Raw genomic sequence first — 16735 nt, forward strand, 5'->3', positions numbered from 1 at the left:
GAATGGGGAGAGAGAGAGACACAGAATGGGGAGAGAGACACGCAGAATAGGGAGAGAGAGACACACAGAATAGGGAGAGAGAGAGACACACAGGATGGAGAGAGAAAGACACAGAATGGGGAGAGACACACAGAATTGGGAGAGACACACAGAATGGGGAGAGAGAGACACAGAATGGGGAGAGAGAGACACAGAATGGAGAGAGAGAGACAGAGAATGGGGAGAGACACAGAATGGGGAGAGACACAGAGAATGGGGAGAGACACACAGAATGGGGAGAGACACACAGAATGGGGAGAGACACACAGAATGGGGAGAGAGACACACACACAGAATGGGGAGACACACACAGAATGGGGAGAGAGACACAGAGTGATGCACAGAATGGGTAGAGACACAGAATGGGGGGAGAGAGACACAGAATGGGGAGAGAGACACACATAATGGGAAGAGAGAGACACACACAGAATGGGGAGATAGACACACAGAATGGGGAGACACACACAGAATGGGGAGAGAGAGACACACACACAGAATGGGGAGACACACACAGAATGGGTAGAGAGACACAGAATGGGGAGAGAGACACACAGAATGGGGGAGAGAGACACACAGAATGGGGGGAGACACACACAGAATAAGGCGAGAGACATATACAGAAAAGAGAGAGACACACAGAATGGGGAGAGAGACACACAAAGAATGGGGAGAGAGACACAGAATGGGAAGATAGACACACACAGAATGGGGAGAGAGACACAGAATGGGGAGAGACACACATAATGGGGAGACACACAGAATAAGGAGAGAGAGACATATACAGAAAAGAGAGAGACACACAGAATGGGGAGAGAGACACAAAGAATGGGGAGAGAGAGACAGAATGGTGAGATAGACACATACAGAATGGGGGGAGAGAGACACACAGAACAGAGAGAGACACACACAGAACAGAGAGAGACACACACAGAATGGAGAGAGAGACACACACATAATGGAGAGAGAGAGACACACACAGAATGGAGAGAGAGAGACACACACAGAATGGGGAGAGAGAGACACACACAGAATGGAGAGAGACACACAGGACACACAGAATGGAGAGAATCACACAGAATGGGGAGAGAAACACACACAGAATGGGGAGAGAGAGACTGTGACAGTAGGGGGTAACCATGCTACATAATAAAGGTTAAGCCCTTTGGTTACCCTGAAACCATGGGGTCCCCTGTAGCTACATAAGCACCATAAGTCAGAGATAATACATGTAGAAAATAGTGACCCCTGCTTTTTTCTATTTTCATGTTCCCTTGGCCCTAGAACTGTGAGATTTCTTGTGTCAGTTTTAGGTGGGCTATTTGGGTACAAATCCAATTATTTTGTTTGCTGGAGTTCAGGGGCCGAAGTTACCGGTAGTCCTTTAATTCTCCCTTGCGAACAGGCATGATTTGCTGGTACATGGGGTGAATTACACTGGGGCAACCCAGCGTCCCCAAGACTCCCGGATTTCAAGCAAAAATATCCCAAATCAATTTTCCTTATAAGTATGTGTACAATGTGTATACTTTATTAAAGTGTACCTTATAATGTCTTAGACATTTACTATAAGGCTCTGTACAGTCAGCCAGGGCATCAGCATAGACGCCGGCATGTCTGTATAGAGTCTGTATTTCAAAGAAGAGAGGTTGTCCCGAGGTGAGAAGACCATTTGAGGGGCGAGGAAGGGCGAATTGCCAAGTACGGAGAACAAAGGGAACCCTGTGGGGTACACCTTTTGTATCTGCCAGACATGGTGAAGCCTGCCCAGCGGGTGGCAATGAGTTAGCTGGGGCAGATACAGCTCGTAGGCGCTTCTCCCATTGGCTAAATCATATTTCAAGCTCAACCGGCTTTTCGAGCTGGCTTGGCATACCTCCTCCTCTGATATCATACCAAAGACGAGCTCCTGTTTCTATTGGCTGGCATGGAGGAATTCCCACCCTCTGATTGGTCGCTCCTCCTTCCTCCATACTGAACATAGCTTAGCGGAGGGTATGTAAGGAGAAGACCCAGTCAGAGAACCAGATGATTTTGTGGCTTGAGTCGATGAAGCTAGTGTGGGTTTTTCAACGTTGCTTTGTCCCAAATAGCAGAGCAACTGGCTTCGTTTTGAAGATAGTAAAGTCTGCCCTGCAGAGACCAAATCAGACGCGCGGACAAAGTTCTCATCTGAGAACGTAGTGGTCGTGGTCAGGAGTTCCTGCCGAAAACAGTTCCAGGACTATCGTAACTAGGTCCCGGTCAGAAGTTTCTGCTGAATCTCGGTCCAGGACATCCGGAACAAGGTTTCGACCAGGGTAAGCCCATGCAAGAGGGCGCTCTGCCCCTAGGAAAGGCTAGATCTCAACCACCAGACCCCAGTAAGTGTGTATATTTCTGTATTTTGTCTTTCGTTGTATTTCCGAGGTTTTATCCGAATAAACCCAATTTTATTTCACTGCCTTGCTTTGTCTATTGAATGATCCCTAAAATATAAATGTGTTAAAAGACCTAGGCAACCGTGATAGAGACACACACGGAATGGGCAGATAGAGACACACACACACACAGAATGGGGAGAGAAAGACACACACACAGAATGGGGGAAGAGAGAGACACACACAATAGAGAGAGACACACACAGAATGGGGAGAGAGACACACAGAATGGGGGAAGAGACCCCAAATGGTTGGAGAGGGACGCACAGAATGAGGACAGAAAACACACAGAATAGAGAGTGACACACAGAATGGGGGAGAGAGAGACACACACCCACAGAACAGGAAGATAGAGAGAGACAGATACATAATGGTGAGAGAGACATACATAATGGGGAGAGAGACAGACACATATAATGGGGAGAGAGACAGACACAGAATGGGGAGAGAGAGACAGACACACAGAATGGGAAGGGTTAGAGAGAATGGAAGGATGGGGGAGAGAGAATGAAGGGATTGGGGAGAGAGAGAATGAAGTGATGAGGGGAGAGAGAGAATTAAGGGAAGGGGAGAGAGAGAATGAAGGGTTTTGAGAGAGAGAGAATGGAGGGATGGGGAGAGAGAGAATGGAGGGATGGGGGAGAGAGAATGGAGGGATGGGGGAGAGATAATGGTGTGTGTGTGTGTGTGTGTGTGTGTGTGTGTGTGTGTGTGTGTGTGTGTGTGTGTGTGTATGTGTGTGTATGTGTGTCAGAGAGGGGCGGAGAGACATGAAGGGGAGGGGTGCAGTTGGTGATGCCATTTGTTTTATAAATATTTTTTTAATGCGTCCCGGTTTTTATTTTTATAAATCTGGTCACCCTAACTCAGCTCCCTCCTAACAAGTCTATGGTTAATACCATTTTGAGTGGCCTTATACCCCCTGTAACGGGTTAAATCCCCGCCACGTAATAAGACCTATTGACAAAGTCTCTGGACTGCTGTGGAGTGAAGCCTGCACTGGGGCTCTTTCCCCCCCCCACCTAACCAGACTGGAGGAACCCGGTGCCAGAAGGTAACTGACGTGTGAACTGTTTATCTTACTGTTATTGGTAATAACCCATATATAGGGTGTATAGTGTTGTCTAGTTAGTGTTCCCTATGGGAGTTAGCCCTGTTTTGTTTGTTTTCCTTTAACCCTAGAAAGCTGTGTTTTTGTTCTTTAAACACACCGACTAATAAAAGCCTATTTTCTCTTTAAAAACATCTCCTGTTCAAAAACCTCTGCACACATCTCGTACATACATTATGATGTGAGGCGTGGGATGAGAGGTGAGATCGCCCTTGAATTGCATAGGGGCGCCAGTGACCGTTAGGGAAATGTTTGTGCCTTTGTTTGCAACAGTTCAAGCAAGAGCTTGTGCAACAGGAGTGAAAGCAGAAAAACCATGTGCAGAGGTGACCACAATAAAGGGTTATAGATCCAGCAAGAAAAAAACGCTACACTGCGCTGGATAAAGCCACAAACGCCACAGTCTGACTGGGGAGACTGCTACACACAGTGACCCACACAAGGTACTGATTCTTTTACCAAAGTCTTCCTGTTACGTCTGCGAAAAGAAGAAAAGAAAACAACAAAACACCATGGGTTTTTTTAAATTCCCGCTCGGAGAAAATAAAAAGTCTACAGAGACGCCTGCGCTATGAACTCTGCAAGTGAAGTCTGTCCCAGCTGTGTTCTAGTATATACTGAGAATCTTGATGCAACAGCACCTCCCAAGGTCAGTGTGAAGAATACACATGAAAGTGCCAGAATGGAGGGCAAAATGTGTTTTGTCTGTAAGGCACCCGACCACACGAAAGAGTGTCCCAGCAAATCCCTGCAGGATGTTGGGGATGCCTGGAGCCTAGGCACACAAAATAGTCGTGTCCCTACGTCCTTGAACATGAACGCCGGCAGCAAGGGCAGGACCCACTGAACGCCAAATATTTCCGCCTGCTACTGCAACAGCAAGAAAAGCATGATGGGTGCAGTTCACACTATCAGCACAGAACTGAAAATCTCTCAAAAGGAATTTCACACTTGTTGCAAAACTGGAAGTCTCTCAGAAAGAGATTCACAGTCTCGGTACAGAGCTGGAAGTCTAAGGCTGCGAACCCGCTGCGGCCGGCGGGGTGCGCGGCCACGAACCACCAGACCCTTGTCCGAGTGGTCCCTGCCCCCGCTGCCTCCTTCCGACAGGGCTGACTACGTACTGTGACGCGTCAGCCGGCCGCTGCTGCAAGAATCTTGTGAATTTCGACGGTGACGCGTCACGTGGTACGCGAGTCAGCCAATGGGGAGGAGGGGAGGGAAGGAGCTAGGTGGGAGGCGTCTTGGGCAGGGAGCAGGGAAGGAGCTGCGTGTTATTAAAGTGTGTGAGTGTGTGAGTGTGTGTGTGTGTGTGTATGTATGTGTGTATGTGTATATGTATGTGTGTGTGTGTGTATTTATGTATGTGTGTGGGGGGGTGGACGGCACCACGATCGGAGCCCGCCCCCCTCCCTCCCTCCAACTCCCGCCCCCCTCCCTCTCTGGCTCCCGGCTCCCTACAAACCGCATATCGCGGTCTGTGTCTGTCAGCGCCCCACCTGTCTGCAGTGCGGGCGTGCTGACTGAGGGAGCGGGGCCTTAGCCTAACAAAGAGATTTGCGCAATCTCAGTACTGATCTGGAAGTCTCACAGAAGGAGCTTCATGCTCTCAACACCGAGCTAGAAGTCTCACACCAGGAAATCCTAAGTCTCAGCACAGAAGTGTGTAAATCGTAGGGTGACAAAGGTGACTAAGGAAAGGTCCTGTATGTTATACAGTAGAGACTGAAAAAAGAGAGAACAGAAACCTGATGGACAAAGTTTCATATCTGACTGATCAAGTCGATGAAGGAAAGGAGAAGCTTTATGAAGCAAAAAAGGTGAAGAACCAAGTTCAACAAGAAAAGTTGGAAATACAGTTGGCGCTGAAAGAAGTAGAGGGCACTTTTCAGCAGGAAAACAGCAAATCCCTATGTCTTAAATTAGAACTTTCTCAGATCAGAGTAGACTCTCAAAGAAAGAAGAGAAGCGTTTTAACACGTCAAAATACTACAGAGCTCTTATCAAAGGAAGGTTGGAGAGAGAAAATTATCTGCTCAAACGCTCTGGGACAGTCGTCATACAGGCTGCCTACAGAGGAACGAAAGCTCACTAGCTTTATAGCCAGAATAAAGCAGCTTGCCTTCTCCAGTCAATATAGAGAATGCAACTACAAAGAAAAAAATATAAACATTTGAAGCAATGTGTAATTGTGGTCCAGCCAAATGTTAGGAAGTAGCTGCAGCAAAGATGCTGCAGGAGAATGAAGGAAGCTGCTTTCGTGATTCGGTCCAAATATAGGTCCTATATCACAACCAAGCAAGCTGTGTGCTGCTATAAGCACATCAACACATACCTTCTCAGTGCTACAACCAGCTTTCCACAAAATCCAGGAAAGAAGAACTGAATTAGGACTGAGAAGTACAATACAAATCCAGTCATGCTACCTTACCCACGTGGCTCAAACCAGATTCCTCACAATGAAAACAGCCGTCTTTGGCTAGATTGAGACTGAACTGTATCTGTGATCACGATCCTAATGATGCAACTCTGGTTGTCCACTTCTCTTTACAAAGGAAAAAAGGCACAAGACTACAGGTTTGCCGATCGCAACAAAAAAAACGGTTAGGTGTGAAGAGAACTGTGGAAAGATTGATGTACTGGAAATTAAGGCTCCTGAACCAGATGCAAATTACCTCTCTATTGATAAGGAGGTTATGCTTTTTGCGGCTAAGTCCGTGATGGATAAGTAAGCTGTAGGCCGGGGTCCTCTGGTTCTGAAGGAGCTTCAAGATGGTGATTCTGTAGTATAGATACCCAGCAGACATCACTTGGGACTTCCCCACACATTGAAGAAGCAGACAGGCTGGATAAATGAATGCAGCAAGAAAGAGAGGCCCAAGACTATAAGTCTGCCGACTGCCAAAGACATATGCCACAGGAGTCAATCAAAATTGATGAAAACTTCGCCATGGTTGAGCTGCACGAGATCATTGATACAGAGACAGACGTGGATGGTCACCCTAGTGACAGCAAAGAAAAAAACTGTACAATGCATGAAACAACCCCTTGCCAAGCGAGTAAAAGATGTGTTGGGAAAAAGGTGAAAATGAGCTTGAGTGAGACGTCTTTCACAGGGTTGAGGAAGCTAAACACATCGTGGAAAATCTGTGCTTTTCGAAAAGTCAGTAGATTGGAAGTAATTCTGGGGCTCGAAAGTATTCAAACAAAAAAAGAGACTAATGAGGTCTCTTATAAACAAGAATAGTGTATATTGATTTGAATATAAGGACCTGATCAAGCCCATAGAATCATATATGGATTAGTGTGCGGGTGTCCAGTAGATGATTAAGTAATAAGATTGCGCCTACCTGGCCTCACTCTGAATCAGAGTATGCACCATCCAGGAAAAATGAATGGCGCCCAGTTCTCTTAAAAATCCATATGGCGCCTGGTATAATCACTGTACTCCTTTCTCACCGGATTGGGTAGATCGCTGCTGCCGCACGGAGTGGGATGTAACTCAAACCCCCTTTTCAATCAGGGCATGATCAAGGTCCTCCGGTGTGCTGTCCGCGAAGGCTGAATAGAACAAAAATAGAAAAACTGCAACCCTGAGGGACCTCGAAAAAGCGCACTATGCGCGAAACATGTAGGTCTATTTGCACTTGATCCAATAAAACGTTTTTAGATTTCAAGTCATCCTCCTTCTTCGAAAACGGTGGTGCGTCGCAGTTTTTCTTTTTTTGTTCTTTGGAAAAGTCAATGAGGAGCGATTAAAGCGAGCTGAATCCGAGCATCTCCTGGAAGAGTCACTGGTTGCTTGCACAGGCTACAAGTACCTTTGTCAGCAATGGTTTCTTCAATCGCGACCACATGTTATGGCCACGAACTGAGGGAGAGGTAGCAAGTCCCAAAGGCAAAAAGTAAGATTGCTGGTAGGAGTGAAGATCGCCTGAAGAGGACAAGTTTGCCCTGGGGGGAAAAAAACCTAAATATGTGGTCTCTCTCCTTCCAGCCATTCTCCCTCAACCTAGGACTAGGGCTCATTAGAGAGTGGAGGGACAAGGCTTCTGCCGTGGCAAGCCATAGCTACCCACAAACAGGGTAGGAGTGTAACAGGGTGAATACCCTGTCATGTAATAAGACCTACGAGAATAGGCCCCTGTGTACCTAACATCACGATAGCAGGTGCAATGACGTTGGCTGTATCTTTATATCGAGTAGAATCAAATTCAAACTTCTGGTTCTCATCTACAAAGCTCTCCATGATACTGCCCCTCTCTTTGCAATCTAAATCCCACATGCAGTGTCTGCTCAGGATAGGACCTACATCTCTCCTCCTACCCCCCATTACTTCCTGTAATTCCCGTCTCCAAAACGTCTCTAGGGCTGCACCATGACTGTGGAACTCTTTCCCTCCGAACCATCAGACTCTTCCCCACTATTCACACTTTCAGAAGTTACCTCAAAAATCCATCTCCTCAAAGAGGCCTACTCAGCACCCTCCTGACAAGTCTATGGTTAATACCATGTTGAGCGGCCTTAAACCCCCTGTATCAGGGTGAATTCCTATCGCGTAATAAGATCTATTTGCAGAGTCTGAGGCAGCACTGAACAGGTTAAAGGCAGAGGGCTGCCTTAATTGTCTGCTCACCTGCTTCATTATAGGCCTTTGCAAAGCTGGCAGTATTCACTGCAGGGAGATCTCTAGTCCAGGGAAACACCCTGAACTGCTGAAGAGATCACGCAGGGACTATTTCTCTCTGACGCAGGGAGTTACTGGACATGCTGGGAAGATATTGTGCTAAATTTAACAACCTCAAAATCTGCCGCTAATGTCCTATTTCCCAAATGCTGAACATTTTTCTGCCTTGACCAACTAATGCACCATGGGTGTGAAAATAAAAAAGTAGTGGTTCTCCTGATCTCCTATTAGCATTTTGATGATATGATAGAGGGGTGAATGAATCAGGTTTGGATGTTTGGGGACCAGTGGCAGACATGCAGACACACTCAAGGCTATTCTCTCTGTGCTGCATATCGGTGCCATACTCACCTGCCTGAGTATCTGCGCTGCCATGGTGTGACTGCAATCAAAAATGATGCGGAACTCCCTGCCTCTCTTCATCTCCTTCAGGAGGGGCCGGGCGTCCTCGTACTCTAGGGGAAGCTGTCGGATTTTCAGACGAATGTTGTAGCGTGAAGGGGCCATGATGAGCTCCTGCAGTCGGATAAGGCCTGTGGAGAAATACATGAGTCGATTGAATAGGTATAGATTATACGGCTGATGTAGATATAGCTGCAATCCCTGGTAGCTGACAATGAAACATTATTTTGTAAAAGATAAAGGGGCCTATGATAGAAGCCTTCATAAAACATCTCGCTGGGCATGTTACACCACCGTTTTTTTTCAGTGTCTTTATCACGGTATTCAGAAAGCCTTTATAAAGGCTACCAGAATAGGCCCCCAAAAAGTACGAGGAGCAACGACGTGATATTCGCCTCTCTCAAAAGTTCTCACCCGTGCATCTGCAGCGATCTGGCCCAGCTGCACAGAGAGCTGTCATGGTTTTAATAATTTAAATACTAGTGTACATGAGCAGCGGGTCTCCGGAGCAGGACCGCATTGATTTGAGGTCTGGGGACCCCCTGCTTCCCGATATTCAGGCCCCGTTATGGGGTACTGGTATCTCCTATGCATTTAATAAATGTCCCGGTCACATGACGCGAGACATTTAAATGCATAGGAGATACTGGCACCCCATAGCGGGGCCTGTATCTCAGGAAGCAGGGGGTCCCCGGACCTGAAATCAACGCAGTTCTGCTCCAGAGACCCCCTGCTCATGTACACTAGTAATAAAATTGTTATTAAAACAGCTTCATTACCGCTAAAGCAGAGAAGAGGTTCAACTTCAATAGCCTGGTTATTGGGGGCAGAGGGGGTGGATGAAGTGGGTAGTAGCCTCAGGGTGGGTGGTTAGGCCAGCCGGTAAGGTTGCAGGAGGAGTTAACCCATTCACTACCATAGTGGTGTGAACCAGTCCTGCTTCGCCCCCCCCCCCCCCCCCCCCCATTAGGCCTGAAGACCCGCTCTTGGGGCAACTACCCCCTTCACCCAATCCCTCTACCCCCAAGAAACAAAAATAAATACAACAACTCTACTACCCCCCCACCCCCCATCCCCACCAACACATACAATACAGTAATGGGCAAAATTACTATTATCCAGATATGGATAAATAGCTCATATGCCCATTCTAAAATCAAACATTAACCAGCCAGCATAAATAAAGTAAATACAACTTCTACTTACCCCTGCCATGATGAAGTACATCCTCGTCCGCATACTCCAGGTCCATGTCCTCCATTGGCAGCAAGAGTACAAGAAAAAATACAATCTAATGGCCCCTAACCCCTTAATTACTATAGCGGTTATTAATTGCTAAGTTGATTAAGGGGTTAACCCACCCTCCCCGCTACCCACCAGGGAGGTCTAACCACCCACCCCGACACAAGTACCCCCACCCTCTACCCATTGATTGGAACAGTGGTACATCATACCCATATACAGTAATATGGGCATGATAAGCCACTATAGCAGTCAATGGCCAACCTATAAAAACAAATCATCAAGCACAACAATACACAACAATTAAAGAAATAAACAAGCACCTAAACACCACAACAATAAAAGAACTGCAAAGCCTCAGCTACACATCAATAAAATTATTCTACCACCAACAACGCAAAAGAATAAAAATTATGTTATACCAAAATACTAGAATACAATTAAATAAACACTTAACCAACAAAACAATTCAAGAAATAAAATCGCTGACCAATCTTAAAATGTAATAAAAACAAGCCATCCAAATACAAAACAATTTAAAAACAATAAACAGAAATAGAAAAAAATAACAATCAAATCAAAACAAGCATTTGCCAAAAAATGTATTGTCTGTCACTGTATTTATCTGTACCCTAAAGGGGCACAGATTAATACATTAGCAGTCAATGGGCAATCAAAAACATAAAAATAAATACAATGAAAAAAGACAATTACTGTACATACACTCAATATTTATCTTACCTTTACAAATCTTCACCCTCCGAATCCCGGCGTATCAGGAAGCTCTTGACCTGCGACGTCATCCACTGCAATCGACTCCATCCTCCTTGAAGATCAGCATCAGATAAAAAAAAAATCTTTTTTCTTTCATCTTCTTTCACTTTCTTCTATCTTCTGACATTCTTTTCTTCTTTTCTTTATCTTCCCCATGGTAAATCCAGCAACGGAAGTTGCCTCGTCGTCTTCTTGAGCTAAAACGAAAGGGAACAGGCATTTTATAGGACCTGTGATGTCACATTTTAGGGTCAGATGGTACAGCTCCAATCCGATTGGACACTGTATCATGTAACCGGCTAATGGACTATATCACATGGTACAGGAACCAATGGGATTGTCTTCAATCCCATTGGCTGTAATACCATGTGAAATGAGCCATATGATTTTAAGGATGTGATGTACCCCCCTTGGAGATGACGTCACATCCTTAAAAATAAAAATAAAAGCCGGTCACATGATACAGCGTCCAATAGGATTGGAGCTGTACCATCTGACCCTAAATTGTGATGTCACAGGTCCTATAAAAGGCCTGTTCCGTCTAATTTTAGCTCAAGAAGACGACGAGGCAACTTATATTGTTGATTTACCATGGGGAATGGATTGAAAGAAAAGAAGATATAAGAACTGAATGACAGAAGAAGATGAAAGAAAGAAGATTTTTTTTTACCTGATGCTGACCTTCAAGGAGGATGGAGGCGGATTGCAGTGGATGATGTCGCAGCTCAAGAGTTTCCTGATACGCAGGGATTCGAAGGGTAAAGACTTCTAAAGGTAAGATAAATATTGAATGTATGTAATTGTATTTTTTCAGACTTTTTTATTATATTTATTTCTTTTTATGTTTTTGATTGTCCATTCACTAATAATGTACTGTATTAATCTGTGCCCAGGGTACAGATACCTGTAAATACAGTGGCAGGCGATGCATTTTTTGCCAAATGCTTGTTTTGATTTGATTGTTATTTTTTCTATTTCTGTTTATTGTTTTCACTAAATTGTTTGGTATTTGGATGGCTTGTTTTTATTACATTTTAGGATTGGTTAGCGATTTTATTTCTTGAATTGTTTTGTTGGTTAGGTGTTTATTTAATTGTATTCTAGTATTTTGATATAACACAATTTTTATTCTTTTGCGGTTTTGGTGTTAGAATACTTTTATTGATGTGTAGTTGAGGCTTTGTAGTTCATTTATTCTTGTGGTGTTTAGTTGCTTGTTTATTTCTTTCATTGTTGTGTATTGTTGCGCTTGATGATTTTTTTTATACAGTAGATTGGCCATTGACTGCTATAGTGGCTTATCATGCCTATATTATACTGTATGGGCATGTTGTACCACTGTGCCAATAATGGGTAGAGGGTGGGGGTACTTGTGCCAGGATGGGTGGTTAGGCCTCCCGGGTGGGTAGGGGGGAAGGTGGGTTAACCCCTTAATTACTATAGTGGTTGTTAACCTCTAAGGTGAATAAGGGGTTAGGGGCCATTATATTGTATTTTTTATTGTACTCTTGCTGCCAACGGAGGACATAGACCTGGAGTATGGTGATGAGGACGCCATTCATTGGGGCAGTGGTAAGTAGAAGTTTTATTTACTTTATGCTGGCTGGCTAATGTTTGATTTTAGAATGGGCAAATGAGCTATTATCCATATCTGGGTAGTAGGGTTGTTGTGTTTTTAATGCTTGTGGGTAGCGAGGATGGGTGAAGTTGGTATTTGGGTGGTGTTAACGCCTTCATTATCTTAGCGGTATTACGGGTATAAGGGGTTAACTCCACCCGCAGCCCCCCTACCAGGCCTAAACACCCACCAATACCACCTTCACCCACCCCCCCCTACCTACAATAAACATGGCACCGGTAGCTAAACCCTTCATTGCCTTAGCGGTTATCCGCTAAGGTAATGAAGTTGCCTGTAAATGCATTTTTATTGCATCAGATTCATGCCGGGGGTTTCTGGTGCTGGTATTCATGTGTACCAGCTCCGAGACCCCCGGCATCAATCCAATGCAGGAAAAGTTCCTCTCTTGCCGCCTTCTCACCAGCTTCACGCAAACCTTTTCTGGCGAGAGGAATTTGTGAGAAAATCTCCATACTAGAGCCTCGATAACCTAATCAAGGCTTCAGTACTAGAATTGCATGAATTTCAAAACTGGCGATAAGGGGCTTATCGCGGCACACCTGGTGATGTGTTTTGGATGAGAGCCAAAAATGGCGATTAATGCTTTCGCCACCCACTTATCGAGGCTTTCTGAATCGCTGTAGCTATTTTTGGCTGATAAATGCTAAACAGCCTCAGTGGGTTATGAAGGCTACTAGCATAAGCTCCTTAATGTCTTCTTTATACAATTGTAAAGATTGGGCTGCTTTTGTTCATTTGGAAATGTATTTTCTTCGGAGGCCTCTGAATGGGGCAGTGTTTATCAAATCATGTGTTTTCTTTACCCTTATCCCACATTGTCCTAATCAGAAAGCCCCTAAAGATAAGGGATAGGGGAGTGAGGGGTCTTTGCCTTGGCAGACTCTTGTTGAACGGAGTGACAAAAGGGATCAGTTAGAGGAAATCAAACCACTCCCAAGTCTCAGATCATCATGTTTACTAACTTTAAAGAATAATGTAAACAAACTTAAAGGTGTAAGATTTTGGTAAAAAGGTATCAATCCTCCAGATGTCACCCCTTAAACACATCCCTGCCATTAGTACACATTTGTCCTTGGAGGGACTGACCATTAAACATGTCACTGCCATTAGTACACTTTGGTTCTAGGAGGGATGGGCTCTTTAAATGGGGTTGTTGATGGATTAACACTGGTGCGTTCAAGCTATTTGCCCCTTCTGACTCCCATGGACATAACCCACTTGTGGTGCCATCGTACCTGTGCTGTCATCGTACACGATTGTGGCTGACCTCCACTTCAAGAACTGTACAAGGTCCAGGATAGCATGGCTGAGAGAAGCGTAGTCCGGGTACAAGTTGACATAGAAACTGTCCCTGTTATCGAGAGGATGGTGCTTCCATCGGACCTGGATGTGTGGAACCTCCAACGCGTTGCAAATGGACTGGACGGCATTCGATGAGGAGCTGTGAGATGGGCCGAAGATAGCAACCACTCCAAGGGCCAGCTGGTCACAGGCTGCAATAGGGAGAGGCTGCAACTATTACACAAGCCTCATACACATAAAGCAGCCGCCCCCCAAAAGTGAAGTCACAGTATGACCTAACAACTCCTGTTGTGCTGATCTATTTCTTACTTTTGAATAACTGCTTCAAAGTCTTCCATTTTTTGCTCAGTTTTGACTTGTTTAATATTTTCCTATCATCAGCTACTATCGTGACAACCTCTGTTGTCATGACGGCAGTAGTTATTTTAAACTCCCTGTGAGGAAGATTTTCAGCAACTTTTATAGTGAGCACATAGAATTGATTCTTGCTTTAAAATATACACAATTAGATCCCACTCCAAATCCAATTAATGTAATATCACTTTGGAGTTGTGCAGTCGTTGCATAATGGGTAGTTGTAAATATATTTTCCAAGATAATAACAGAAATTAGAGTTTATTATAGGACGCTCTTGTGATTCTAATAAGACTCTAATAAGAAACTATTAGATTTACTACATGCCTAATGTTAAATAATATTGCATCAGCCAATATATAACCTGTTACACCAGTCCATTGCATCTAAGTCATTGGTAATTGTTATAATTGTAACGATACCTTGGTTTTATGTACAAAAAATAGTGGTTGGCCAAGACATGTAACCCACGGCAGGACCGGCCTTATCTTTGGCGGGGCCCAAGGTGGCATGCCGGCAACAGGGCCCTCCTTCTGAGCGTAACAACGTCATGTTGTCATAGCAATGCGGCGCATCGCCATGACGTCCCAGTGTAATGACCCCACATTGTCATGGTAACGCAGCGCGTCGACATGACAACAGACGCTGCAGAAGGCCGCTCCGCATAAGGTAAGACCTCCCCAAGCTACACACACCTCCCCCCTCCCTACCTTGGGGTGAGCAACAGTGCGGTCCTGCCCCGGCTTGGGGACTCCTCAGCCTCCTCCTCCAGCTCTCCCCTCTCCTGTCAGGCGGAATTTGGATCCTGGCGCCAAGAGGAGAAGGGAGAGGTGGGAACGTGGGGCTCCCCGAAGACGCGGGGCCCAAGGCAACCGCTTTGCTCACCTTGCCCTAAGGCCGGCCCTGCGTCACGGGGGGGTGGGGGGAGTGGGTGGGACTTCAAGTGAATAAGTTAATTGTTACAAAAAAGGAAGCAAAATAACTTGATGCAATTGATGATAAAAATAATAATTTAACTGTGATATATAAATTGTTTCTCAATTTATGTTTCTATTTAAGCGGAATATAATACGCATCAGAAACAGTGAGTATGTGGAAACTTAAGTGCTGTATACTATTGGAAACGGAATTGTATGTACAAAATGTTTGCAACTTTTCCTAATAAAAAGAGTTTATAATGGTGGTACTCCCGTCTTATTAATAAAAAAAGTAGTGGTACTCTGGGTTTGTAAGTATAAAGTAGTGGTACTCTGGGTTTGTACGTATAAAGTAGTGGTACTCTGGGTTTGTACGTATAAAATAGTGCTACTCTGGGGTTGTAAGTATAAAGTAGTTGTACTCTGGGGTTGTAAGTATAAAGTAGTGGTACTCTGGGTTTGTACATATAAAATAGTGCTACTCTGGGGTTGTAAGTATAAAGTAGTTGTACTCTGGGGTTGTAAGTATAAAGTAGTGGTACTCTGGGTTTGTACGTATAAAGTAGTGGTACTCTGGGGTTGTAAGTATAAAGTAGTGGTACTCTGGGTTTGTACGTATAAAGTAGTGGTACTCTGGGTTTGTACGTATAAAGTAGTGGTGCTCTGGACACTAGTACCATTATAATCAGACCACTGGTTAATATCGTGTCTGTACTATGATAGGGAGACAGATGTACAGAAGAATCACACTTGTCACTGACCTTTCCGATTGGCTTCAAAGCTGTCGTACAGATTGATCCTCTGAATATCGTAGGTGAGCGTTGTGTTCGGTAGCAAGGTTCGGTTTCTGTTGATGATGTTAGCTGCGAACCTGAAGGCTCGTTCCTCTGTGCTCTCAACCTGCCCCTTGGTTCCTTCCAGTAACTCAAAGATCCCCCCTGTGGGAACAACAGCAAATAAAGCACTTAGTAAAACGTGATTTACGTATCTTCTCTAGTCCCCGCTGGCAAGGATGCCAAAAAAAAAGAGCCTTTGAGTGGGTCAAAAACAAATTTATAAACAACTTATCATAGTATTCGGCTGCCTTACTATGCTGCTTGATGAAGTATCCTAGACACCAGAAATGTTGTGCATCATGTATTCTTCTGCAAAAAAGCTGAATTGATTCTATTATCATTGTGTGATGGGCTATCTTGGACTTTTAATTGGCATCCTTAGAAAGATTCATTACCCTTTAAGTGTTCGAAGACCGGTAGCGTCTTCCAGACTCCACCATGTTGCTGTAGCGATCACGTGGTCGTGGGCAGGCCACCCAGGACATGAAGGGTAGTGAATGATACTCCACTTCTGCTACGATCGTGTTCATTGCTCGGTTGGAGAGGTGAACATCACCCTCACCCAAAAAAAAAACATTTCAAGCCTCAGAGTGCCGGCCATTATGACATTCAGGGTACGTCTTGTGGCTCTCAAAGGGTTAAAGTAACTGTCTTACTGATTTGTATATTAGGAAAAATGAATATGTATAGCTTCTTGCCGGGAACACTGGTTTCCAGTATATCAGATGCTTAGGTTTATCAGTTTGACTGATGGTGGCTTCAAAATGACTTTGCAAACAAAAGAACAGAGGAAAGCTAAGAATAGATTTGGGGCTTTCCGGACTGACAAGTCTTATCACCAAGAAACATTAGATATAAATTGTAAAAAGATAAAGTATTTGTCCATTGTGGAAATATGAAATGCTTAAAAATTATTTTAAAATACTGATATCTTAAAAAAGGATTCAAGCTGATCCGTTTAACTCAATAAACGTGTCACTGTCCTTACTTCACTTATGATCCAGGCAGGACTGAC

At 44.6% G+C, this 16735-nt stretch overlaps 1 protein-coding gene across 1 annotated transcript in view; it reads right to left on the reverse strand.

The window, feature by feature from the left end:
* The window catches only part of GRIK3 (glutamate ionotropic receptor kainate type subunit 3), a 314294-nt gene that overhangs the window by 106347 nt on the left and 191212 nt on the right, over positions 1 to 16735 (reverse strand). Inside the window, exons 2-4 of the mRNA XM_075604732.1 lie at positions 15646 to 15822; positions 13547 to 13804; positions 8606 to 8787 (exon numbers count right to left, since the gene is read on the reverse strand). Coding sequence (XP_075460847.1) covers positions 8606 to 8787; positions 13547 to 13804; positions 15646 to 15822 — 617 coding nt within the window. The remainder of the gene's footprint in view (positions 1 to 8605; positions 8788 to 13546; positions 13805 to 15645; positions 15823 to 16735) is intronic.

The sequence above is a fragment of the Ascaphus truei genome, chromosome 6 (assembly GCF_040206685.1).
Source record: "Ascaphus truei isolate aAscTru1 chromosome 6, aAscTru1.hap1, whole genome shotgun sequence".
Lineage (NCBI taxonomy): Eukaryota > Metazoa > Chordata > Amphibia > Anura > Ascaphidae > Ascaphus > Ascaphus truei.